Source organism: Cyclopterus lumpus, chromosome 23 (assembly GCF_009769545.1).
Source record: "Cyclopterus lumpus isolate fCycLum1 chromosome 23, fCycLum1.pri, whole genome shotgun sequence".
Lineage (NCBI taxonomy): Eukaryota > Metazoa > Chordata > Actinopteri > Perciformes > Cyclopteridae > Cyclopterus > Cyclopterus lumpus.
This window is the reverse complement of record NC_046988.1, coordinates 9443412-9471144: the sequence shown is the minus strand read 5'-3', so window position 1 is coordinate 9471144 and position 27733 is coordinate 9443412. Positions and strand designations below refer to the sequence as shown.

At 42.6% G+C, this 27733-nt stretch overlaps 1 protein-coding gene across 2 annotated transcripts; it reads left to right on the top strand.

Annotated features, from left to right (window-relative positions):
* Positions 1-504: 504 nt before the first annotated feature.
* znf800b (zinc finger protein 800b) lies at positions 505-27733 on the top strand. Of its 2 annotated transcripts, none has more exons than XM_034526031.1 (12): positions 505-881; positions 11941-12055; positions 14663-15008; positions 18564-18659; positions 19760-19903; positions 21320-21494; positions 21689-21878; positions 22070-22232; positions 22566-22930; positions 23122-24357; positions 24709-24822; positions 25237-27733. In XM_034526031.1, the coding sequence occupies exons 2-11, from the start codon at positions 11996-11998 to the stop codon at positions 24808-24810; spliced, it is 2877 nt and encodes a 958-aa protein (XP_034381922.1). In that variant the 5' UTR covers positions 505-881; positions 11941-11995; the 3' UTR covers positions 24811-24822; positions 25237-27733. The 2 variants fall into 2 exon arrangements, with proteins under 2 accessions (XP_034381922.1, XP_034381921.1); XM_034526030.1 differs by lacking the exon at positions 505-881 and adding an exon at positions 2258-2581 and having other exon boundaries at positions 25237-25737.

Here is a 27733-nt window from a genome sequence, read left to right as displayed (position 1 = left end):
ACGGGTTTTGTCTGGGGGGCCTCGAGGAGGGACTGCAGAGTGGCCCCCCGTCATAATGAGGGATAGTTCATCAACAGTTGTGTCCGCATGCTCGTGAAGATATGAATATGTATGCTCTACAGCAGCCTTGGCCTGTGTCTAAACGAGGGAAGTAAACGTCTCCGATGTGGAGTATTTTTTTTTAAAATATACAAATGTAGCTCCATTATTGAATGTGTCTTTGATTGTGAATGATGTTTTTGTAAAAATGGTGATGCCCTGAACTATACAATATATATATACACAATGTGTAGGCCTGCATTTTTTTAACGAGTATATTACTTGTGGCCACAAAGTTCTAAATTACACTTTTAGTTGAGTCATCTAATTGTTACTCTAGTGAATTTATTTATTTTGTGACCCCAACAAAATATATATATTTCAGTTTTTGTAGCTATGAAGTTTTGGGAGGGTGTATCCACCCCCAGTTTTAGTTTGCGTTTGCGCCGTGGACTCTTGTGGAGAGCTCTGTGTCCTCAAAGGTTGCGCGTTTGGGGGCGATACATCAGCGACAACCGTGGCCTTTGGTTAAAAGCTGGGAAATAATTCAACTTTTCTCAATTGAAAGATGTAAAATCCTTCCTTTTTTCACAGTGTCGCCCTAAAGTGCCGGCATTTCTAGCTGAAATTGGACGTAGAGGGTGCACCTTTGCGCAGAGACTGGTTTAATGCTGAGAGGCTCCTCTGGGTGCACAAAGACAGCGGCTCGCAGACGAACTTGTTCAGAGTGAACCGGGGACGCTGGGAGGCGAAATAAACAATCTCCGGACTCGAAGTAGCCACGACCGCGTAGTTTTACCTCTTCAAACACACGATTCCACCACCCATCCAACGTTTACAAGGTAAGGACTTGTTTTTAATACGTTTCAGCGGGACCAGAGGGCTGCGGAGCGGGTTAAACCTCCTTCGCTTTGGCTTCCCGAGCATGGTTGTTTTTGCAGAAAATGGCGTCATCGCCCTCTTGTTTCTGCCTGGCCGCGGCGGGGAGAGGGATAGTTTCAGAGACTTGTAGCGGCCGTTACACGTAGCGTTCACCTCCTCAAAGAGGAAACCACCTACTACAACGTGTTGTATTCAACAGTAAATCCTCAAAACGCGAGATAGTGGATGGTTTCGCTCGGTAGAAGGACGCGCAAAGATGGAAGGGTCACCGGTCCTGTGCGCCAAGCTGCTTCTTGGAAAAGGTGGCACGGAGCCGCAAAACGCAGCGTTTTATATTCATAATAATGCCATCCTCGCCGGCTCCAGGCTAATTCAAATGACCAAGGATGGTTTCGTGTTATTACCAGGGTGATGATGGACGTCTTTGTGGGAGCACTGCACCTTGTCTTTGTGTGTATTTTATTCGGGTTAGCTCATTTTTACGCCGCACTCCCCTGCCATGCTGCAATCCGTATGAGGGGGCCTCTCTTTTACGGCTTGAAAGGTGCATTTTGTACTTGGCTTTTCCTTTGATCAAGTCAAGCTGTCCCATTGTTGTCCAATATACTGGTTTTAGGCTGACAATATAACCGTGTAAAAAGAGATTTTCGGGAATAATGGGGGCGATGCAAATCGTGCCATGAGAACGGCGACTGCTCCGCGCTTTGGTTCGCCGCTTGCCGGGCGAGGACAGCCTGAATGAGATACACAAATAAAAGTATTTTGGACGAATCACATAGTTTGCACAAAACTGGGGAAGTCCGGCGCTGCGCAATGGTTGCGCTGCTGCTTTGCGCAGGGCACAGTGGCAGCAGCTGCTGTAACCGCCGCCACCATTTCGCCGCGATATTTTTTTGTGTGTGTTGGCCAACCTTTTGTAAATAGTTGGGCACTCTTGGATAAAAGAGCACAATAGTATTCATGCGGGCCCTTTATGGCCTGTGAATGCGGTCCTAAGTCCCACACCGGCTGTCCTGTCTTCCCCCGTCAGCTACGTGCATGCGTCCTCGCACTGGCCACACATCCACCATAGCGAGGCCACTCGGTTCCCTGTGTGCACGCTCTGCTTGGTTCCTCCTGTGACCAAAAGTCGGGGACGGATCTGTCCCGAGTGTCATGGTACAGGCCATCACGATCAAATCGAAACAACGGCCAAACATCAGCCGTGGAGACTGCACATCGCTCGCCCCGTGCACATTTTTATTAAGTTTCCTGAGTTATGCAACCGCATCCCGGTAGAGCGAACTGCTCATCCGCCTTTATTTACCCGTCACCCGCCATCGGATGGATATTTGTGTGTAACATCTTGGATTAGTTCCGGCGGTCACGACACGGAATAAGGAAGATATGTCATTTGCAAATCACCCAGTGCCATTTGCGTCACAGCCCGCGGCCTCGCACGCCCATGGGGGGCGATGGAGTTGCAAATGGAGACTGTGTGTGTGTGTGTGTGCTGACGCTGCCCCAGCTGAAAGGGAACCAATAGACACAGACGCGGGCGGCAACAATCGCCGTGCGCTTTCACTCTCCAGTTGTGCTCCGACTTGGGATTTCTGTATCAACACGGAAGATCGTTCGGTTTTTTCGGGATGGTTATGTTTCCTCGCCCTGCCTGGGATGCGTAAGTGGATGCGTACGCTGGTTAAACCCGCTACGGGGCTCGACAGGCCGGCCGGAGTGGAGTATATCCGTCCGGCTCGCCCTCATGGTGCTCGGTGCATGTGGCTTTTGTGGAGTCGCTCGTGTGTGGACACACGTCTTTCCACTGGATGGTGATATGACCGTAACACCTTTACTAACAGCGCGGAGAACAAGGCTGAATTATGTTTCGGACACTGGACTCGCGACGTTGTTGTTTCATCCACCGCGCACCACGCGTTGCTGGTATGGCGATGAGCTGGGCTGGCTTTGTATCCAGGGATGTTTTATTTGTTGCTGTTGCGCTTTTGGGCACTGCGCATGGTTTCATCCACCACAGCTCAGGAACTTACTCACGAGGCAGAAAGTCCCGAGATACTCAAACTACAAAGTGCAGATTCAGCCAACAAGGAACTCATTTAAAGGATTATGTTTAGGGGGGAAATATTTTATTTATATATTATAAATTACACCGGTTGATTGGTAACACACTCGCACTTCTTGATGAGTAAAGTAGTCTATGGTAAACATTAACATATACAAGATGGCTTTAAGATAATATGACTTTTTTGAATATGTTAAACTACAGTATTATGGGAGTGTTGCAATAGGGTATATTAAATAGGGCACATGTATAGCATTTCATTGAATTTGACATTATTCTAATCTTGCCTAATGCTGTTTTATGTGGCAAAGCTATCTGCATTTAGATGACTGCATCCACTTCCTGTTCTTTGATAAAAAGGCTGCAGATGGAGTCCGACAGTGTGTCCACTAATGTTACAGGTGCAGTTAAAACTAAATCAAGGAATAAGATTACTACCGGCACCTCATAAATATATTCTCTAAGGTAGAGACGCACCGTAGAAGTTCATTGGTGCCTGCCTGTGGCTCCAAGTTTGACTGAAAACTTATTTTGCATTGCATATTGACAGAAAACCTGACTTAGTCTAAATTAAAATGTATTGAGGGCTCTACTGTACATGTACAGTTAATGAATCAGTTCATATTAGAGTCATTACCAACAACCCTCTTATTAACACAACAACACAAGTATTTCTGACACAAAGATGGCCAGTCTAACCTTGAGGAGGAATATGAATGGGGACATGAGTGTAGATAATAAAGTGGGTTATAAGGAACTAAAATAAAATGAAAAGACAGCCTGAAGTTACCAGAATTGGCCTGTATTTTTTAAATACTTTATGTTGTTCCATAAATACAATAATGTCAGCGTTCATACCATTTGTCGGCTGGCCTCCTGAGACTTGTGGGTTTTAGTAACCTGAGATTTGCCTGAGCTGGTCTGAACAGCAGCAAAGACCGCCTGGCTCTCTTCCCTGATCAAAGTTTCCCAGGTTTCATTGGTTTGTACCAGAGTGGCTGTTGCCTACAACAGTTTAATGATGTCACTGTGTGAATCAGTCAGTTTAATGATGTCGTGCTGTGTTCAGTCACTGAGTCAGCTTATCAATGTGCTAAGTTAAGTCAGTCAACAAACTCATTAACCTGCTGGTCATATAAGCATGCAGCGAGGTAAACAGAGAGACAGACATTAAGATATCCTCCCGGTGAGGCAACCAGAACATCTGTGTCAGCCGATCAATAAGCAAGTAACTACAGTAGTGATCCTGTAAGGCTGCTAGTCTTCTTATCTGCCAGTCAGGGAGCCACATCATATATTTTGATAGCCCACTCACCAGCTAGTTAGCACAGTGAAAGATTCTCAGTTGATTGTTTCTTTAATACTCTTTGTATATCACTGAAAATGATGCTTTTTCCTTTGCTATTTCATGTTGACATCTCCATATATAGTGCTTAATTATAACTTTTACATGTGATTTTGGAAGTTTGGTTTCAAAGACCACAGGTTGCTGATCCACAACCTGCCTGAAAAGATCTGATGCATCTCCCATAATATACATCTGTGTTGGTGTTTCTTTTCCACACCCTGCTGCGGGCTCCCTTTACGGTGCTGCACTATGCTTAGAATCAAAACTAAAAGTCCTTTGCAGAAGTTTCCTTTCATATCTGGTTTTGAAGATCCAATAGCAAATTGTTCCACGTCCAAGTGTTCGGATAGCTGCTGTCCTTCCACCAGTGTTCTGGCTTGAATGGGTGATGAAAGTTATCACAGAAAATCAAGCTTACCTGCAGACCTTAAACCAGCATATGTTTCAATCTGGGAAACTTGTTGTGCAATTAATGTGTGCAGATACTGAAATGTGCTCTTCTGGAGGCCAACAACTCTGCATTTATGTATAATTAGTGTGTATTCGCACCCCACAGGTATTTCCCTATTTGCAAAGAATTATGTGCAGAGAACAATTTGTCGCCACAGTGATTATTACTTTGGAGTTCTCCAAATACAGTGGTGTGTTTGTCCATGAGATCACATGTTGTTGTTATGTTCATTGGAACATGTCCATTAAGGTCGTCACATGGGACATTACAGTCACCCGCAGTACGATTAGACAATCATATCTCAAAGTCAATATAGGGTTTTCTGCCTCTGACAACTTCCTGAAGTCCGGTGCATTTTATTCTTGCTTAATTAGTTTTTACTGTTGTCAAATACATCAGTCAGCTAAGTAATGCATATGTAACATTCTCAAGTGCTATTTGACACATGTGGTACATCACAGAAAACTAGACATGTCAGACTCACATGGATGAAGATAAAGTCTTTTTGTAGAACTTGGATAGTGATTCCTCTGTAAAACACGTGTTCGTCAGTGTTTAGTTGAGCACAGATAAGCTGCAGTGTCATTTTATTGATTGCACTTCATACTACCGTATGTTTTTAGAACATATGCCATGTATCTTATATATGCATGTTGTTATTTTTGTCAAGTATAACTTGATATGCCGACAATGAAAAGGTGACTGAGTACAACAGCTTCATCATATCCTAGATTTCCATCTTAAGGAGAACCAGAAGTAAGGCGGTAAAAGGCCAGAGCCACAGAACACGGACTCCACCATTCAGTAAGATGATGCACAGAGAAAATTAATATTTGTAAGCGCAGGGGAACTCCGTCAGTCGGCCGCAGCATTGTTCCCATCCTACCTTGTGGTCAGATGGTATCACTGGTGCGTCTGCCTGTAGTCAGCATCATGTCAGTGAGCGTGTTGTGTCCCTCCATTAGGAGGAAGTCCTGTCAGACCATCTCCATACTGCCATCGGAAATAACTATGAGAAGACAGTGGTGATTGCAAGAATAGAGTATATATATATATACTCTTACACAATGAAACATGACAGGCTAATGTTTCCTTGTGGAGAAGGCGTCAAAGAGGCTGAGGCTCCCGAGAAGAGAAAGTTGTGCTGTTCTGACATGGATTTACCTCATTTGTTTCCTCTGAGAGGGCAAACAGGGATTTGCCTCCTAAAATAAGAGACGTTCCCAAAAGGGAAGCGCTTTGACAAATTGATTTCTGGTTGGCATAAACAAAATTCTTTATGGATTATCACTGGAGATGGAACTTAAACATATGTGCAAATAAAGTATGTAACATTGGAGAAGATATCATCAAGTGTATTTGTGAAGCATTGAGCTAAGGAAGTAGCATTGTTGCTAAGAAGGGTTAGTATGTTAACATAAACTTGTGTTAGGATTATTAAAAAAGATTTACAATGGGGAAATGATGGTTTTTAGTTGAATGGCTACTAATGGAGTGAGTTATGAAGCCCGGTCAGTTACCAGGTAGTTGTCCTTTTGTTCAGGGTGATAATTGTGTATGGCTGAGGAGAAGATAATGCCTCGTTTTTAGCTTTAAATAATTAGTTTTTAGGATAGACTTGGATGGCATCCAGTCACATTTCACCCATTCATTTCATACAGGCTCATATTATTAATCTTCGTTGTTGTTGTTCCAGTATTAGCCATTGTTCCTGTGTTACCTTGCTCTTCAACAGTTGCCCATAAAGTACTATAACGGGGAGGAAGGAAGGTTAATTTTCAAGGTTTTTTCATAGATTTTTTTATTAAATTGGTCTTTCAGTTAGTATAGAACAGGGAATTATTGTCTTCCTCACATTTCCACAGCACATCATTGGACATCCAGAACAATGTAATTTGTTCTGTGGTTGTTGTGTGGATGTGTTGATTCTTAAAGTCAGTCAATAATCACTGCTTTCCAATTATTTAACACCTACAAATGTTTAGGTTTGCAGCAGAATATCATTGATGTTCAACGTTCAACAGAAGACTGTTTGGGGATTTAGTTTAGAATAACTTTAAATTTGCACAGAAGGAGAATCAATCTTGTACCTCTAAGCCACTAGAAAGCATCTGGTATTAAGCAGCGAGTGGAGTGTAGATTGAGGGGTTGGGCCATGGATGAAAACCATCCTCAGTTTGAGCCCAGGACACCTTCAATCTCATTATCTGAGTCAGAACAGGAGTCACTACTTCACAACCACGTCTGTCTGTTGCTACGGAAACCAGAGAGTCCCTCGTGTTAGAGTGTGAGTGTATTATTGGTGCATTTGTGTGGCTAAATGTGTTTTTTCTAAACCTTTGTAGTACATATAGTCTCTGGAATTGCATCAAGAAAATGTTGTGTATGTTGTCAGATGGTGGTCCACACTGGGGCTTTTAGGCCCCGGGCAGCACCGGTAGGCTGCTGCTTGCGTGTCAGGTTTTTATGAAACACTTTTCAACAAAGTATTTAGACTGTTGGTCTTGAGTTGGGATTCGCAACCTTCTTGGTGCATTTGCACACTCAAATAAGACTCAGAATCCCAAGACAATCATAGACGTCGATTACCATATAAAATGGCTCTGGAGATGTAAACGAAGGCAGCAAAGTAAAAAAATGTGTTTGTTATTGTGACAGACATTTCTTATTCTGGCTGTACAGTCATTGGGCCTCATGCGAGAACCACTCGTATAGACAGGTTTATTCTTAAACAGGACGTACAATTGATTCAAAAGAATCTGTGGCATTCTTTAATTTCCACATACTCTGATTTTTTTCTTAGGTATGAAACTGTGCAGACAAGTACAGAAGATATGCTTTTCTTTGCAGGGAAAATAACACGTGTTCGACTTCAAATCTCTCAACCTGATTGAATTTTGAGTTTTAATATGAACTTCAAATTCATTTAAGATATTTATACCCTCACTTCATGAACAAGAACCCAAGCTACTTAAATCCTTCGCATGGAGCAGACATTTACTTTCAACACTGATGGTGAAATATAGACTTGGAGGCTCTGCCTCTCATCCCGACCTCTTCACACTTTGCTGCTAACCACCCCAGTGCGTACTGTGGACCATATCTAGCGCACAAGGAATATCCACTCCAACAGCTGCCTCAGGCTCACCTACTGAAGGCTATAATATTCTCTTTGTCACATGACCTGTATAATGCTGCTCTGATGACACGTTGGCAGCAGTATCATTTTTCTAATTTCACAAATAAAACCTAAATAATCTGAACAACAAAGTGGTCTTCTTTGTTGAAACTGCTAAATGTGTTGTGTTTTCATCCGCTTCTTTCTGACAGCAGGACTTGAACCTTCTTTTCTTTTCACTCTTTGGTAATGTTTTTGATGAGGATAATAATGATCAAATCTCATAAGCTCACACTTGTGACATTCATCAGGCTCAAACGAGCAACGACAAGTTTGTGCAGTTTGGTGAATACGAGTTTGAACGCTCGTAGGAGTAAAACTCCTAGAAAAAAGCGAGAGGTTGAGGATAAAAGTTAAAACATTTTCTTGCACTAGACCCATTGACTTCTGTAAAAGACCAGTTTTACTGAGACGCAAGTTTCATTTGCAAACACATCTTTTTTCAGAAATTTCCGATCCATATGTATTTATAGCACCTGCTCATTAGTGTGACAGGGTGCTAGATTGTATCTCAACACACATTAGATGAACCGCTGATAAACACCCTCAACCGGTCATCAAGGGCCACAGAGCTAACAGACTAACACATAAGAGCATCGACTTCACTCTCAGTTAAGACCAATGAAGAGTCTTCACCAGAGCTAGACGTCTTTAGACAGTGGAAATCACACCAAGAGAGTGTTTGCTGTGAGAGGAGAGGGCTACCAGAGGAATGAGTCCACTTGAATCTTAAATGTATCCTCGCCTTTGAGTTATTTTTGTGAGATAAGGAAATATAACCTTTTTAAATGAGGTTGTTTCCTGATTTCAGTGGTCGTAAGAGTAGACAGTCTTTCCGGTCAAAGTGTTAATTTCCCATTATAGTTAATGGCTAGTGTTAATCTCCCTCCCTGATATAAAAAGAACCTAGGAAGGTGCATAATGCATTAATATTGTAAAAAATGAAGTGTTCCTACACTTCATTTTTTACAATTTAAAGGATTTTGATCTAATGGTTCCTCTTAAATTAATTGTGTCCTTCATTTCATTTAAACCTCGACAAGGCAGACCTGAGCTCTGCAATGGTTCAGGAATAAAGTCCACAAACACGTTCTCCACCTGTAGCACCCCTCCTGTTCTTCACCTTATACACACCGTATACACACACACATATATATATATATATATATATATATATATATATATATAGTCTACTGAATATGCCACGAGTTCAGAGCCACATTTTGAACGTTCCACTCTCTGCTCTCCATGCTGAATGTGTATTGTGTGTCTCCATCACTGCTGTCATTTTAGTGCACAGCTCTTAATACATCTTTGCTACTTAAAGCAGATTGTTTCATGTGTGCAACCTCAATTTGAAAGAAAAATGAATGGTTACAGAGGTTTAAAACGTTTTATTTTTTCTAAATTCAGGAACAAACTACACATTTTGATACATATCCGATTTTTAATTCCGTGCATTAGCTCTTCCGAATCACAATGATGCCTCTTTGTTTAGGGCAATACCTGGCAAGGTATTTAATTTCCCATGACAAGTCAATATGAGCGATCTGACCTTCATGCGCACAGTGGCTCTGTGTTGGCAAAGTTATGGAAGGTAATTTGTTTGGTGAAGTGGTGTAGTTGGATGTTTTGAAATATAATCATCTGACCATCTTTAATTGCCAAGCAGAACCCCATATATGTGCATGCCGTTTTGAAACAGGGCAGCTATATGACATCCTTTGTATTGCGGCATACGTCGGGGCAACCCCTCTGTGGCCCCTTGTACTCTGTCTTGTCTACTGGAGTCCTCAGCAGACTACAAAACTTTTAGAAAAACATTTTAAGTATACGCTTTGTCTCCCTCTGCTGGAGATCAAATAGAACTACAAATGTACCCAGGTGGAGGCAAGCCGTGAAGACATTGGCTGTGTCATGGCAGCGTGTGACGTTCCCGCCACACTTTGTTTTCACTGTCAGTGTGACTTTAGTGTCGATGCAAGTTCTCCAGTTCAGTTTCTTAACCCATGTTTCCATTTCTGTCAGATGTTCTTCTTATTTTTTTAAAATCTAAGTTTCCCCATAGTTGTAAGTCACAATACTTATGTTCTAGTTATTAATCCACGTATTTACTACCATTCGATAATGTATCTTGAAATTGGAGAATTAACTCATGTATGTTGGCCCCAGGTGTAGGAGTGATGTTATTTTATTTAAAATTCAATGCTTTCCTTTTCTCAAATTCTACTTAGTTGTTTGTTGTTGTCCTGCTCCTGTGCTTATTCCAGATCTCCATTAGTATTGGACAACTGTGGTATGTCATACCAAAACTACATTAAGCATCTCTCACTCGCAGTTCATAAAAATGCATCTCTTTCAGTTATCAGTTGGTTCGCTGACCTTGGTCATGGATAATGATGGCCTTGTGCAGTATGACACACGGTAACAAATAAGAAAATAGTGAGGCAGCTCAGCATGACAGAGTGCTACTAAATCATGTTATACTGAGCTGGTGGAGTGTCAGGTGCATGTGGCTGTTAGACCAAGCTGTTTTAACTTAGACAGCCACTAGAGGGCAGCATCTAACATTATATATTGATGTTGTCATAAATCCATTATAATGAAATAAAAGGGGGTGAGGGTTATCAATAGTGATAAGTAATATTAATAAGGGGGCTCATAGACTACTTTTCATATGAACACTGTTTTGAATGTTTTCCCCAGTGGGTTCTACTGAAACACAATGAAAAGTGGTTAAAATATCCATCCGGACATTGGTTCTCTTCTATGCCAAAAGTAAGTTATATTCCTGAGGATTAAACTAGAAATAAGGTGAATATACGTTGACCCCAAATCCAAGCACACAATTCAGAACTATCCCCAGTAGTACTTCATATACATGTATGTCTATTTATGTATATTGGCTAAAACAGTACTTGTTTTTTTTAATACAGATCCACTATACAGGACTAGTGTTCCTAGCATTGTAAGGTCGCCAGGGAAAAACACAAATAACATTAGCGTTAGTGTATGTCACTAGTGAGCCTCAAACAGAGTAAAGCGTGGGGGTAAAATGAGTTTAATTGTCCTGGTCAGCAATATGACTAGAATTTGCATTCTGGGATTCCATTAATTACCGTGACCTTTTAATAATACTTAATTCAGTTTTTATATTTAGAGCTAGTTTGCCCTGGTGGTTTCTAAGCAGCTTGTAAACTCATGAAGCTGTTATGTTTCAGAGTTTTTTCTATTGCATTTTACATGCTTTCATACAAAGTATTCCCTCATAAATGTGTTGTGGGAGAACAGTTTGTCAACAACAGTGAAATGTTGTTGTTGATCAAAGTTCAGGTTCTACCACGATTAGTGTCGAGAAGTAATGTAAGAAGTATTACAATCATTTACAATCAAAGTAACAATGCCATAGTATAATACTACATTATAAGTAAAAGTCCTGGATCAAAAATGTTAAAGTACTCATAAAGCAGAGTGGCTACTGTCTGTGATATGCTATTATTGATGTATTAATATGTAAGCTGTACTTAATGTCGTAGTTGGTCACGGTGGAGTTCAATCTGTAACAATGGATTATAATTTATAATTAATCATAGCTCTTTTATAATCGTTGCAAGCACATTATTAAAGGGTAGAAGTATAAGGTAGCATAACATGGACATACTCAAATGTAGTACCTTCTCAAAATTAACTGTAAATGTACGGAGTTACTTTTCATTAATAGTGGAAAGAGAATGAAGACATGTCTGGTAACATGTGTTGTTTAGCTAATGCTTGATCTTCTTTTCCTTAAAGGAATGCAACAGGTAGACTGTGTGTAGTTGTAGTGCAGCTAGCCTCTGCAATTACATATCTCTTTATATATTTTGAGAAACTCAGCTCAGGTACAGACATAAACAAGCATTTTATATCTTAGCCCTACATGCAGCAGTTGTATTTCATACAGGTTAGATGTCCTTGGCTCATGTGGGGTGTTGTTGCAGGTTGCAGGAGCGTGCCGGTTGGGAACGTGTGGTGCAGCAGACCACTCTTGGCAACATGGTGAAGGTCCAGAGGTCCACCAGGAGGAAGAGCGCTCACTGTCACCGCAGACTGGAGGTACTGTAAAGAAAACACTTCCATGTCTGGATGTTATTGTCTAATTGTGCTCCCTTCACTGTCAGACTGTGGCAAACATACTTCCTTTATATACTTGCCCAACTCGACCTCCACCCGGGTCATTTGAACAGCTACTGTCATGTAATTGTCACATTTTCCTCTCTGGTGTGTCACTGGGCTTCAGATCTAATTACAGTATGCATCATATCCCACTTTACAGGGTGTCACATTATTAAAAAAAAACACCTGAATGTCCCTGTCCTAGTTTACCAGACACTGTGCTCCTTTTGTAACCCCATAACTTTACCTGCGTTACACTTTAGTCACAATAGATGTTCAGAAGAACATGTAAGCAGTTTCCTGGAGAAGGACACACCTTTTCTGATGTTTTTAGTCTATAACCTAACTGTCTGTCCTGTCCATGTCCCCAGGCCTAAAAAAAAAAAAAACAGCCCTGTATGCCAATACTTTTGTTTCTTTGTTTATTCATGTTTGACACTTTTTGTTGTGCTTAGGGAAATTATAGCATGCTCTGTTTATGCCAAAGCCTTTCCTCCATGAGGGACCTCCAGTTTGGGCTTAAACACCAGGAAATACAATGAAAGTCACTGTATTGAGACGCATTCACATACTCTCATTCAAGGAAGCACCTCAGAGACAGTTGTTGCTCATTAAATGCACATACTTTGTTCAGAAAGGATTCATTACAGTGTGTCATGATGAAGTATTTGTTTTCAGGATCATATTGAAAATGAGCGGATAAGATTAAACTTTAATAGGTGATATATTCCATTTTATATGAACCTGGGAAATTAATCAGGTAAATAATCAGTCATAGTTTTGATAATTCACCCTGTTTAATCCAGGGCTCACCAATGTTTTCTTTGTTCCACCTCATAGTTTTATTGAGCAGTAAGTGGGAATATATTACTTGACAGTCAAGAGGCTGAAGTTTAGTTTTTCTTGCCATAGTAATATAGACTATTTCCTAAAGAACACAATCCACTGGTAAACAAGTGTTTGTGTTCAGTGGCTGTAATGGTCTGTGTGTGTTGTCGTGTACGGATGGGTTTGCTGAGCATGTATAACATACTGTTATTTAATGGTCATTTGATTATGCCGCGGTATGCACAGCGTGTTTGTTTCCAAGTGGCCCACTTGTCCTCGGCGATGTGCTGTAATGTGTCTGACCGGTGGATTCATTTATCCCTCTTCAAGGGCAGCGGGAACACGAGAAGTGAGCGAGACAGACGCAGAGAGAAAAATTGAGGATAAATTGGTGGGTGGGAAAGAGAAAAGATTGGGGAGGTCTAGTGAAGACACACAGCTACACACACACACACCAACCACACACTCGCAAAGACAGATGTATGTGTGCACACAAGGGTAAGGGTTGCTGTGGAGTCACTTATCTGCTGAAGGGTAGCTTTGTGCGACACGGTTAATGTCCCCCCTACAACATCTCTGGGTGCACTGGAGACATGACAACCACGCACGCGCAAACACACACAAATGCACATGCATATACGCACACACACGCACACACACCCATCTCTCACCTGCTGTGACACCTAATTCTGCCCAACGATATGGATTTTGTTTTTCAGCAAAGGATGGAGATTCATTTGACCTAGGATGGGCACCCTTTCCTCCCCTGGCTTTATACCAGCATTTATTTATTTATTCCTGATCAATTTTCATCACATTCAAGATTCTGTGTGTTTTTATGTATTAGTGGTTTGAATTAGATTGTTAGCATCTCTCTTTCTTAAATTAATGATGTATTGACTTTGAATATGTCTGACTTTGGCGCCTTCTAGTGGACGTATGACGAAAGCATTCAGTGTGGCAGATAGCAATGTCTGCTGCCTCCCTCACCACCTACAGATTGGACCAGGGTCCTTGAGATCAGTTGACTGAAAGCAACACAGAGACGGCACCATTTTCACATGTTTTGGTCTCATTAGGGGCTGTTGACCCTCAAATACATTGTTGACCACGTAGACAGTGCACTCAAAAGTTAACACAGCGCGCAAACTTTCCCATGCTCCTTTCTTTTGTTTCTTTGGTAAATATCAAGTTAATCATTTTAGTGCAGTCCTATCTAAGGCTTTACTAACTGTAAAACTGTAACTATTTTACTTGCTTCACAATTTCCGTCGCGGGACATCACAACATTTGGTTGAAAGTTCAGCCAAGTTGAAACAGACGAATCGAGCAGTAAAGCTACAGTGAGGCATTCCCAGTGCTGGAAAATCCATTTATCTTTGTTTTGACGTTGTTTACTTTAGTCAGTGAGGCTTATTGCTACATTCCAACAGCTTCATCATTATCGGCATCGCACTGCACAGGTTTTGGTTGCTTAGTAACGGAAGGTGCGACAGGACCGCAGCGTCTCAAGCACCTTGAGGACAGGATGAAAGTGGCACAGCTGGCATTTTCCACACGTTCTTTGAACGGCCCCTTATTCTACAAAGACACTATAATAGCATTAGAAGCATACACATAGTGTCTTTATTTATAATTGTAATCCTTTTTATCCTTTTATTTGTTGATCTGTACCATGCTTTTTCTGTAGCTCATATTTTCATGCTTTTGGTGCCACAGAGTGCTGTTCAGACAGAGATGGAGGAAGGCCATCTCCAGTCAGACACCCAGCATCCAGCACAGGAGGAGCCCCGAGGAGGAGACCAGTCCTCGGATCAAGCCCAGCTCCAGACCTCTGCTTCAGCTGAGGTGCCCTCAGAGAACTTGGACCAGAAGGAGACTCCAGCGGAAGTCCAGGAAAAGGGCGACAGCGCGGCCCAGCTCCAGGCCAAGCCTCTGTGGAAGCCCATCCCCCCTCTGCTGCCTGAGTTGCACAGGAGCGGTACCAGTAAGACCAGGGACCAGATCTGCCAGACTGAGGACCGGCTTCAGCAGACCAGCGCTGGCAGCCACGGTCATAACACAGGTGGGTAAAGTTCTCTGTCCACTGTACCTCCTGCTGCTTTGATTAATCCACCTACTGGCAAAAACTGTCTGCCAGCCTCTCGTGGAGCTTCACTGACAGAGCACCAGAGTATGACTGTGTGTTCTACATGAGATCAAAGGGTGTGTGTGAAGAATTGGAAACTAAAAGAGGCACTGCTGGTGGGCCTAACATATCAAACATTGACATTACATTACACACATTTATTGACAGTTGTATTTGGAACACAAAAGCTTGTTTCAATGAATCCTGTATCGGCCTTAATTTTGAAAAGCTCACCTCTTTCTTTTTATGGTTTGGGGCAAATTAAATAAGCACATCCGGAGAGATATGAAAATGTATAACGTAAAATTAGTATTAGCAAAAAAACCAAACAAGATTCTTAAAAGATATTGCTTGAATGAATGGATACATTGCTATCTGAGGTGTAACCACTTCATCCATAGAAATGTTGCTGGCTCGAAATAGGCCACACTTATCTGTCTCTCTTAGGTCGATCTTGTCTGGAAACTACTGTCTGTCAGCACTGACCATTCTGTCTCATTCCCTCAGTTGACAGCTAGTGTGTTTCATGACCCTAAAGCCAGGCTATCCTATTGATATTGGATTATAAAATCTACTACATGGCTATTAAAGCTGAAATGATGATGTGCAATGCTTCTCCTGAATGCTGACATGTTTGTTTGTTTGTTACCTTCCTTCCTTTTGGCTTGGCTACCCATATTCCCCTCTGCTTTTCTTTCGCTGCAGTTTTCCTTTAAAAACTGATGCAGATGTCTTGATTCAGATGGAAACCCGGCTACTGTTTGTTAGTTTCTAACAGTGCTGCTATGGAAGGTGCCACTCATAGTAAAAGGAAGCTGTTTGTGTGGACTGATGTTTCTGATTGGTTGATCTTTGACCCTCTCGCGGAGGGGGGTGGGGAGGTCGACGGGTCGCTGACCTGCCCCGCTTGGATTATAGCAGCTTTCCAAGGAGAGGTGTTGGTGTTGGGGGGATGGGGACGGGGAAAACACATTCTGTCACACATTCATACGTAATCTCCATCTCTCTCTCTCTGTCAGACCCACTCACACAGTTGTCATTCACATCTCCAACTCTCTTTCTGTCTGCGTCTTGTGGGTGTGTCCGTCTGACTGCTAGCCTTTTTTTGCTTTCTGTCTGTCCTTCTGTCTATACACAGGCACACACACTTTGTCATGTTGCACCTGCCCACTATGTAGTGTGGGTTTGTGTTCTTGAGTGTGTGTTCATTCAAGCATATATGTGGCCAACGAGGCTCTAAAAGTGCACGGTCTCCTAGTCTAGTTATCTGACCAGAAGTAACTTAATCTTGGATTAGAACAAAACTGCATCAAACAATCTGAGTACAAAATCATTTAATATATATGTTGGCATTATTTCAAAGTGCAGGGTATGAAACATGTCAATGGAGAGCAGGCGGCTCTTAGCTAACAGCGCTAACAGTGCATACTGTGGTGAAAGGGCCTGACAGAGCTAACCATGTTTATGAGGGGGAACCCGAGAATGGGTGTTGGGCTTCTGGGACGACGCTGTTCCGTCGGGACCCCATTATCAGCTGTAACTGACGTAGGAGAGCAGTGCAGCGCAGCAGCCGCAAACTAACCAGTGGGACATGCTTACATGCACTAAAAAGCCCTTCTATGTCAAAGAAGCAAGGAGAAGCACATCAATACACACACAGAGAGAGTGACTCCATGCTCTGATCAGGTAGGCATATTATTCCACTATGTTTCCATAAAAAAAAGTAATTTTCTGTTATATTAATCTTCAGAATGGTAAATGCAGCTCTTTTATCAAAGCACAATGCCCTCTGACAATAGTGCATCTTGGCTGAACATAAATTTGAGTTTGCAGGCTGTAATAGAAGTGCGTGCTTCAAACGGTGGACATTTGTCACAGCTGGAATCATTGAAATTGTTTTGTCCCTGACAACACTTTTACAAAATGCTCTTTTTGTTGCGGCAGAAAGGCTGTTCTCCCTGTTAACTTCTTTTACATCAATGTAATGTTAGAAATTAGACATAAATGTTTGAGGTGCTTACAAAGTCTCCGGTGCTGTTTTTGAGTGTAATTGTTCTGTTTATGTCCCTGTTTTTGTGTCTGTTGCCATGAAAAATGAACATAGTATTGGTGTACAAGCTGAGTTGCTTGTACACCAATATGCAAATGCATAAAAATGGGTAGAATGAGAGCACTTTACCTTGTGTAATCCGTCTCAGTAGCCCATGTATATCATGGAGTTGCAGTCAGCACAGTCAGATCTGAATATGGCCTACTGCAATTTTGAAATCGTAAGAGAATATTGTTGAAGTTGAAGTGTTAAAATACAATTTTTCTATTAAATACTGTTGTTCTTCAGAGATGTCCTGGCCTACACATAATTTGAACAGACTTTAGACAACATCTTATTAGGTACAGATCCCTGCAAAAATCACATCATAATAATTTAAATGGTTTTCAGTGTAACGAGAATAATTATGTGAAAATGATCTTCCCACTGAGATTGCAAATCATATCGTAATGGCATCAGTCGAAGCAATCACAATAAAAAAAAAAAATTATTCTGCCCTAGGTAAAATTATCACCATAAAGCGTATTTGATAAATAATGTTCTCTGTTTTGGCATAGAAAAGCAGAATAAACGGTTGAATGGTTCTCTGCAGTGTTTCATTCAGGATTGACCATTTGCCTTGTTTATAGCAAAAGAAAAACAGAGATTTTGAAATTGATCTCTGTTCTAAATTGTATGTATTGTGTGTGTGATGCTAGATTATAATCGTTTTAATATTACAGACTAGTATGGGTTGCAGGGAGTGCTACAGTGTGACATTTTTTAAATTCCTAGATCAACAGAGTTTACAAGGAACCAGAAATGTGAAGGATGACACGTGTTGACCTGCCTGCCCTTACTGTATTATTGTGGCAAATGAATGATTAAAAGGGAAGAAAGCGTCAATAAATCACACAAAACATTAAATCCTGACCATCACCAGGGTCGTGCTGCAGCTGACCCTGCACCCGCTGATGATTGAGGTCGAGCCAAAGCAAAACATTTCCCAATACACATCAATGCATTTCCTCCTCCTGTTCACATTGCTGGTTTTGGCGTGTCACCGTGTGACACCAAAGCTGGACTCTATGAACTCTGAATATTGTTGGAATATTGTTGGAATATTGTTGTTTTGTCATCAGCATGTCAGCCAACAAATTATTAGAAAAAGACTGATGACCTGCTTTCTCATAGTCACCCTTGAGTGTGTGTGTGTGTCTATATGTATGTGTGTGTGTGTGTGTGTGTGTGGAGGTAATGAGGTCAGAGTGAACCCCTGTCTCATACAGACCTCATTTTCTGACAGTGATTGTGTGTATTCTTTAAGCAAACTGCAATATACTTTGTGCCTTACCAGGTCCCCCAAACTCCCAGGTGATGGTGCGTTTCTCCAGGTCTGTCATCCTCTGATGTAATTATATGCTGGATTTGATGAAATGCATTCTCTGCCTCTTGCTCTCCAGGTCTCTGTGTGGAGCCCGGAGATCCTCCTCTGCTCCAGCAGCCTCTACAGACCTCCAAATCTGGGATTCAGCAGATAATTGAATGCTTCCGCTCAGGTTCGTGTCTGTGTGTTTTTTATTATTATCCACTCTTATTATTTATGATGCACACACAGCGCAAGTGTTTTTGCCAATGAGAGAAAGGACACAATCTCAGTCTTTATGCCGTGCAGTGTCTAAAACTGAACCGCCAAGCTAATGAGAAAGAAGAACGATGTTCAAGAATGTTTGTGATGTTGACACCTTCTGTCATGCTGGGAAGCATTTCATGTAAAACCATAGCAGGAAGTACTTGCTTTGCATCAACAACAGCACCAACAGCTCCTGTTCCTGTGTTATACAAGAGCTATCAAGTATGCAAAGCATCGTATTCTCTTGTTGTCGCCATGACCACACATGACATGTTCTGAGCCAGCCATGTTGAGTTTGGCTCGATGACCAAAGCTCCTTCAAGGGTTGAGGCCCTCATTGGTTGCCACTGCTCCCAGGCACAGTCATACTGTTGCTGGTCCCTGTGGTTATCTCCTGCTGTTGTGGTATACAATTATGCACAAACCACGGCTGCATCCTTGTTGAGCCAGTGGCAAGAAAAGACTTGGGAGGACGCAACAAAGTGTGTTTTGTGCATTTGTGTGTGACAGCAAGTGGCGAACAGTGTTTACTCAGTGATCTTTGCACTAAGCTCGTCATGCTGACGACAATACTGGAAAAGGTGATGACAGCAGTGACACAAAAGTTGCACTTAACAGAAGGGCAATCATCATCTAAGTCCTTTAAAATGTCAGTGGGATAGGTTGAGGGAAGTTTACCTTTTGGCAATTTTATACTGGAATTTATCATCTCATTCTCTCTGTTTAAAGGAATACTTCATCCCCAAAATTATCATTTTTTTCATTAATTACTCTAAAAATGTAATTGAAAAAGTACATTTCTTCGCATGCCTTTCCCAGTGAACAAAGAGTCCCAAAACTCATCAGGACTGATCAACAGTACACAACAATTGCTTATTTTGAACAACAACAAGTCTACTATTAATTAATTAAATACGATGTGTGTTCTTGCAGTGAATTGTACAATATTCTGTATGTACATGGTAATATGTCTTATAATTCTTCCTCACTAAAGGTAATCATCGCTGCTTTTTCTTTGGCTTGCAGGCACCAGCCAGCTGAAACACATGCTGCTGAAGGAGGTGGACACCATCTTTGAGTGTAAACTGTGTCGCAGTCTGTTCAGAGGCCTGCCCAACCTCATCACACATAAAGAGTACTACTGCCTATCACGGCTCCCTGAACCCGACGGTTAGTGATCCAACATCAGCACGCACACATAAAAACACCTGGATACTTACACTCACGCTTAGAAATGTAGCCGAACTATGAAAAATCAAAGCACAAAAAACACACGAAAGATAAAAATGACTATTAACTCAATAAGTAATTCAACCAGGTAAAACAACTCCAAGAGCCAAGGCCAGAACTTTAGTGCATGCTGAGAACACGCAAATACAGATTTGTACAGATCACATCAAACAGACGAACAGAGACTCCTTCAACAAGGCGGCAATCAAACTGACTTAAGCTCAGCACTCACACACCCCTAGTTTAGTCAGCACACACACAAACCTATGCACAGAATTATTGATTACTTTAACATCTCCTCAGGCTTCTCCCCATTTTACTCTCATATTCTTCCACTGCAAGGTTTCTTGGAGCCATCTGTCTCCTACTCATTATTCTCCTCTTATCTCCTCTTTCTGCACACAGCCCTCTTTCATTCCTTTGCACACAAGCTTGCATGCATATTGTAACATGTTCAATCCATCAATCATTCCTCTCAATCAAAGTGCAGTTTCTCCTCTCTCCCCTCCACATATCACTAAAGGAAATTGACTTTGATCTGGCAGCATTTGTGTTTTATCTACTTCTTATTAGCGACCAAATGTGTCCACATCTCTATTCTTTGCTTCTTAGAAGTGTTGGGAGACTCTGGGAAAGGATGAAGCCTATGAGACTCTTCAAGTAATTTCTATTTTCTAACTCAACTCTCCTCTCTTCCTAAAAGAGAAATCAATCTCAATACAAACAGTCAATTATATTTTGCACAGTTTTATTCACTCTAGTGATGGTTGTTGGAAAGAAAAAGAACTGTGTTTCATCCCAATCGTCTTTCTACCTGCGTGTGGTTTTAATTAAGTTGTCCCTTCGCTTAATTATTCTCAATCAACAGTCTATTACCAGTGGCTGAAAGTGTATCGTAATGTTATTTTGATAAATGACTTAATTGCTGTCTGTTTTTCACCATTGAGACGCTGGGCATCAATTTTGTGGTTACTGGATAAACAAAAGGTTTTTTTCTTGGAAACATTCGATTCTTCACCTTCCAGTCTCGACAGTGGACCCGTACAGACTCCAGTGATGATTTGTGGTCCATTTTTAAAGTGCCTGAAAATGTAGTTCCTCTCTTTCCATCCTCTCTTTATCTTCTGTTGTTAATAATGGTCTGAAATAAACGTGCAGATTCACCAAAAACAGGAATGTCCACATAAAGGTAGCTTTAGAGAGGCACAATAGTTGTATTCTCCAAACGAAATCACAGTGCCAACGAGTAAACACAATATTGTTAATAATAAGGACTCAACCTCATTTTTACTAGTTGCTTTAGTGTTTTTTGTATATGATCTCATTTATGTTTTGGTATTGTTCATCATTTGACAGGTTCATCGGGTGATGACAGACAGAGTGTAGCCATGAAGGATTTATTGGACGCTATATATCCCAGAATCCCAGACACCGTGGTCCACCTGGAGCCCATTCAGACCACAAACAAGGCCGTGTTCCAGTACCTCACCACAGAGGAGGAGCTGGCTAGATTTCCGTTGCAAACACCGAGGTAGGTGGTAAGCCAATTTGATTAGTTGTTCATAGAGGAACACAATCCTCTTAATGAACACTGATCCCGTTTGTGCAATGTGGTCTCCATAGACTCAACTTCTTGTCGTCTAAAGCGCTCACCGTGTGAGTGGGATTTTAGGCTTCTCCCAGTCTTCCCTTGTCTCTGACTATTTGTCTCAACATCCGTCACAGTGCCAGGGAGAGTCCGGTAGCCTGGGAGGGAGAATCAGTGGAGGGTGGAGACAACAACCAGCCGAGCCAGCCAGGAGGGCCAGAGAGCCACAGCAGCCCGGGAAACAATCAGGGACAGAAGAGATGGGAGGCTGAGGAGGAGGCTAAAGAGGAGCAGCCACAGCCTGAGGACGAGGGGTCCACTAGTGGGGTAGGTGACTGGATAGTCAGGAAGCACAAGTGACAAAGTCAGTAAATGTACATCTTTTAACTGAGCTAACTTGTCACTGCTGAGACATGATTCATTCTCATATGCTAAATGTTGATCTAATTTTCCACATTGCTTTGTTTATCGCAGTCAGTGAGTCTCTCTTTTTTTTTTGTTCTCTTCCTCCCGTTGAGGTTGACGATGTGACAATCTCCTGTTGTCTCTGCGGTCAGGACTTTAACTCACGGCGCAGCATCAGACGTCACTGCCGCAAAATGCACCAGACCAAACTTGAAGAGCTCCGAAAGTTCACAGAGACACGCACAGTTCCCACAAGCCTGCTCTCTATGGTGAAAGGTAAGAGTGTATTCAAATTCAACATGACAAAGATGGAAAATGGTGTATTAGAAATTGGCCAGTCATACACAACAAATATTGATCATGCTGCAGAATAGATATAGTATAGATTTTTCAAGACAAAGATCCGGAATAACCTTCCATCTGGATGTAGAGGCATTGTAAAAAGAAGAGACGTGTTTTTGTTTAGTATACACAAATAAAGACTGCACTCAATGCTCAATATTCATTTTGGGGGGAAATATTGAACCGTTTAGTCTTCGGTCAGAAGTGTTCATTTCAATTTGAGCTTTTCAAAGGAAACCTTCAAGATAACAATTGTTGTTGTTGAAGGTCGGCCGAGGACTCTCAGCACACCGACCGGAAAATCCTGCCCGGTGTGTTTTAAAAGCTTCGCTACCAAAGCCAATGTACGTCGTCATTTTGACGAGGTGCATCGCGGTCTACGGAGGGACACCATCACACCCAACATTGCCTCGCGGCCCGGCCAGCCCTTCTCTCTGGAGGTCACCCCCCCCAGGAAGAGCAACACTTCCTCTCCAACGCGGGGCAGCAACTCCAAGCCCACCCCTGTGAACTCTAAAACAACGCCTCCGAACCAAAACCAGTCCAAACCTCAGAGTCCGCCCCCTGCCTCTCCACAGGTGGCCCCGGCCTCATGTCGCTGCACGATCTGCAAGAGGAACTACAGCTCTCAGGTTTGTTTGTTGGCCTTCTGGCAGCCTCCAACCTTTCTAGCTTTTGGTGTCTTAAATATCTCAGGTCCAAGCAGGAAGAGGTGCACTGAAGTTGTAGTGGTTGTTCTATTTAACATCTCAAATTAGTTGTGACAGTTGTGTTTTTTCTAAAGGAGGAAAATTGATTATTTTTACACTTCTGTGTATTTCAGCTCATGTTGAAGAGGCACATGCGTATCGTCCACAAAATATACAGCATCAAAAGTAACAGATCTGTGACTACGCCAGCCTCCACTCCTCCGCCAGCTTCCTCTCCTCCGCCAGCCTCCTCTCCTCCGCCAGCCCCCTCTCCTCCGAAAGCCACTCCTCCCAGTAGCAGCGCTAACTTAGGCCCAAGCAACAATATCCGAGTGAAAGAGGAGGCAGTAGAACCTTCAGATGAAGACGAGGACGGGGAGAACATCGACAGCAGTCCGGCCCCGTCTCCCAGTGAGAGCACTGCGACGGCTAAATGTATTTCTGTGGGAAGCAGCGCCATGAAGGTGAAGGAAGAGGAGCCCCCGTCGAGCCCAAAGACGACGCCCTCCTTATCTTCATCATCCTCGCGTGGTGGCAACACGTGCAGCGGGAGCGGGCTCGCCAAAACCACCAAACTGGCGGTGGGTTTTGACTTCAAGCAGCTCTTCTGCAAACTGTGCAAGCGGCAGTTCAGCTCCCGTCAGAACTTAACAAAGCACATTGAGCTGCACACGGATGGCAACGACATCTTCATCAAGTTCTACCGCTGCCCTCTCTGTCGCTACGAGTCGCGTCGCAAACGCGACGTCCTGCGTCACGTGACGGTGGTCCACAAGAAGTCATCCGCATACCTCGGAAAGATCATGCCCAAACTGGAGAGCCGGGCCGTGAAGAGGTTAGCCGAGGTCGTCCTCAACACCACGCCTCCCAGCAAGAAGACGAGTGGCAGCATCAAAGAGGAAGTGAACGGACGTGCCGCTTCTTCGTCCTCCTCCTCCTCTCCTTCACCGCCTGTCACTCGCAAGCAAGAGGGCTCCACAGCTGCCCCAACCACTTCATCAGCTTCCTCCACCTCCGCCTCCTCTTCCTCTTCCTCGGTCCATCCTCCTGCTCCTGTCACTCGGAAACAGCAGGACCTCTCGTCGCCAGCGTTAGCCCCGTCCCCTCCTGTCACCCGCAAGCAGGAGAGACAGCAGACCCACCAGCCTCGTCCCATCAGCCCCCCACTGACCCGCCGCAGTGAGAAACACACACACCATCGCAACTCCTCCTCCTCCATCTCGCCCAGCAACCAAGCGCCACACACCCGACGGCACGACCCCCCCTCAGAGAGCAGCGGCACAGGGTCGTCGTCCTCCACTGAAGTCCGAGTGACCAAGAACTTCTCCCTCCACGCCTGCGACCAGTGTGGACGGGCCTTTGCCAAGAAGGTATTGGATTTTCAATTACCGACATAAATCTCCCCTCTTTTAAAAAAAAACATTGCTGAGGTTTCCCAGTGAGGAGTAACTTAAAAAGAACAAATACAAGTAGAGTGCTGCAGTGGAAATGATCCTTTGTACAAATTCTAGTTTGAGGGATAATTGTTACAGTGTGGTGGATAAGATAATTATCACCATATGGTTATACCTTGTCATTCTTATGTATCCTTGTATGTTATATTTAATACGTCTAAGCTAGTAGTTTAATCCATGTTGTGAACTTAACCGCTATAGCATGTGTCTGTGAACTGTATGGATTTATTTAATGTAGTGATCTTTTATTCAACCTTTTTTTTTCAGCTGTACCTGGAGTCTCATAAGCGAAGTCATCGTAACGCAGCGACGGCGGCAGCCAGCAGGAGGAAAGGAGTCAGCACCCGCTCCAAATCCCTGGTCTGGTGAAACACACACACTGTAAGGACACACACACTGAAAGAACACACTGCTCGCCATTGCGTCTACTTGTCCCCCTCTCATTTTGCTTTCTGTTTTCTCTGGATTCCTTCCTGTCTTGTTTTCTCTTTGCTGCTGCTGCTGTGTGTATTCACAAACCACAGAGTGAGGTGGCTGTGTGGTGTGTACTTGAGCAATTTAGTGTGTGTGTGTGAGTTTGCTTGTTACAAGGGAGGTGTGTGTATGTTTGCGTAAAAGACCATTCCCTCAGGTAAAGATAAGACACCACAATCTCCCTCTCACTTATTTTTCCCGTGTATCACATGGCTCAAGAGATCTTCCTCTTTGTCTAATTGTTGCTCTTTTTTTCCTGGATATTTCCTCTTTCTTCCCCTATTTTTTTCTAATCTTGTTTTTGTTCCCCTCTTTCCCCAGCGGTCTGCTTCTTCTTCTTCTTCTCTCTCTCTGCTCTCACAGTCAGCTGGGGATAAGGGACCAGCAAGCCTCTAACAATGAAGACGCAAATCAAAACTTTGAATTTGGAAAATAATGGACGAATGGAACGAGCACAGAGCCGAGATGAAAGAAACCAACAAAAGGAGTACGATACAGGAGTGAAGTAAAAAAGGATTTCCACCCTTTGCTTATCAAGAGCCAAATATATTCTTGGTATCTGACCATTTTTTGTATAGTTTCATTATGAAGCCAGCCAGCTTGCTGGACGGTGGCGCTGCTATCCACAAAGAGACTGTTGAAGATTCACTGCTACTGTATACAGTCTATTTACTACAACGGCATGTTTATAGATCCAAAGGCAGATGGCTGATTTGTACTGCCTTGCTCTCGGTAGCAAAGAGATGAAGGTAGAGTGTGTGTGTATGTGTGAGAGACTGTGTGTGTGTGTGTGTGTGTGTGTGTTTGTATGAGTATGAGACTGTGGGGGGGGGGGGGGGATCGGGGAATCAGAACTGGATTGTGACCTCCATAGAAAATAGACTGGAAATTTAATTGGAGAATATTTTTGGGAGAAAGCAGAATTTGATTGGGCCCTTGCATTCCCAAACAGATACACAAAACATATGTGGCTCCTTGGCTCCTAACTGTGTATCACTTTTCTGTATATTCACAACTTATGTCATGTTTTAGGGTGTGAGGGATGTATTCAAGACCACTTGCTCAACATTACGACTGACCAACAGATAATACATCCCTCCTCAGTTCCCTGTCTGCTCTGCTATCTCACAGAGAAACTGTTACCAAAGGGTTTCTACGTTCAGTCTTCAGAAGGCCAGCTGCTCGCTCTACAGTTAAAGAAAAGGACCTTTATCTTCTCTTGTAAATGTCACTAGAGAAGCAAACCGATCAAAAGTCCAGTTGTGATATTCTTAATTTGTTGTATCTGCTCTGTAGGGACCAACGGCAACAGGAGTGAATTGTTCATTATTTACAGATTATAGTTGAGGCAAGTGAAACCCCAAAGTATATATTTGTTTGTTTTCTTTAAAAAAAATGCGTGTGTGTTTTGCCTTTTTTGTTTGTTTGACTGCGTGTGGAAAACTTGACTGTGCCCTGTTTTATCTCCACATATTAGCCGACTTATTACTCCCAGTAATCGTGTGGTTATGAGAGCAGGGCTCCATTAAGACATCCGTCTGTGAACTGAGGCAGATAAGTTGTGAAATGAGACACCAGACTCACACACAGTGTGAAGGTATGAAACAAAACAAGGCAGACAGTTTTACAAATGCCTAATAGATGAAATCACATTAACTTTCTTCCAAATATGGAGTATTTTATTATATAACCGCTCAGTTTAAGGTGTACAACCACGGGCAAAACATTCAAACTATCAACGTGACGCCATTATTACCCCCCACATACATCGCAAATCACTGGCGTTAATGTGTGAAAATCTTATTTACAGTGAGCGCAGAAGATGCGATTGCACATAATTATTAAAGAGCGTTGAAGACAGGTTGCTGCTGGTGTTACAATAACAGCTACACCGCGTCAGACTTTGGAAAACCATCAACTGGAAGTATTTGTTTTCTGTGTTGAATGAAATATCGACCGGCGTCATCGTGCTCGCCACGACGCAGAAAGCCGACCCGAGATGATTTGTCGGCGCATCTCAGCTGTGCCGAAGCAGCAGGTGTGACGGGTCTGAGTCGGCACCAGATGTTTGGGAACCACCGTCTGTGGTGCTCACCCTCCTTATTTATAAATGGCCAACACGCAGGGAGAAAGCCGCGTGCCCCGGAAGACTAAACTGGTCTGTAATCAAAACGTAAAAAGTTTACATTAAACTTTTTGTTCCATAAACAACATTGTACTCAAACTTAAGGGGGCTGCATTGTGTAATGACAGCAACGGGTACCCCGAGGTAGTCTTTGAAACACTGGCACAGAGAAAAGTGATTAAGGAAGACCAAATGTTGATATGTCTTAATGTTCAATAAGAAAGCCATGAAATGGAACAAAACCAGAAAAAAAGACCAACCTTTATTTTTTATAAGTGAAAAAGCAACTGCGACCAGGTCTTGAGAACATGTATATATGGATTCATCCTACACGGATGGTATAAATAATAGTTATAATAGTCACAATAGTTATTGGTCGACCATATGCTTCTAACGACTAGTTAATACTCTGTTTAATACTGAGGCAGTTTTGCGTTGTTCCACCATTAGTTGTCTTTGTTTGTATCTCATTCCTTTTTCAAGGAGGATTTTGTTGTGCTAAGGAGAGAATTAAAACCGTAGGAGACTTTCTTTTGTTTTTAAAGCTTGTCATTTATTTCCTCATCAGCTGTAATATGTTATTAAGCTCACCTTCTAGAGAACTTGAGAGAAGAGTTAGACAAGCCTTTCAGATGTGACAAGAATGTTAAAACCAACCACTTAATGAATAAATACGTACTGCTTCGAATCTCA

Bases quoted from the DNA above. Each gene is read 5' to 3' on its own strand.
- znf800b (XM_034526030.1), top strand. From the start codon at position 2,550: ATGGTTATGTTTCCTCGCCCTGCCTGGGATGC. The intron at 2,582-11,940 runs GTAAGTGGATGC...GTGTTGTTGCAG, and splicing joins CCTCGCCCTGCCTGGGATGC to GTTGCAGGAGCGTGCCGGTT. The intron at 24,358-24,708 runs GTATTGGATTTT...TTTTTTTTTCAG, and splicing joins GACGGGCCTTTGCCAAGAAG to CTGTACCTGGAGTCTCATAA.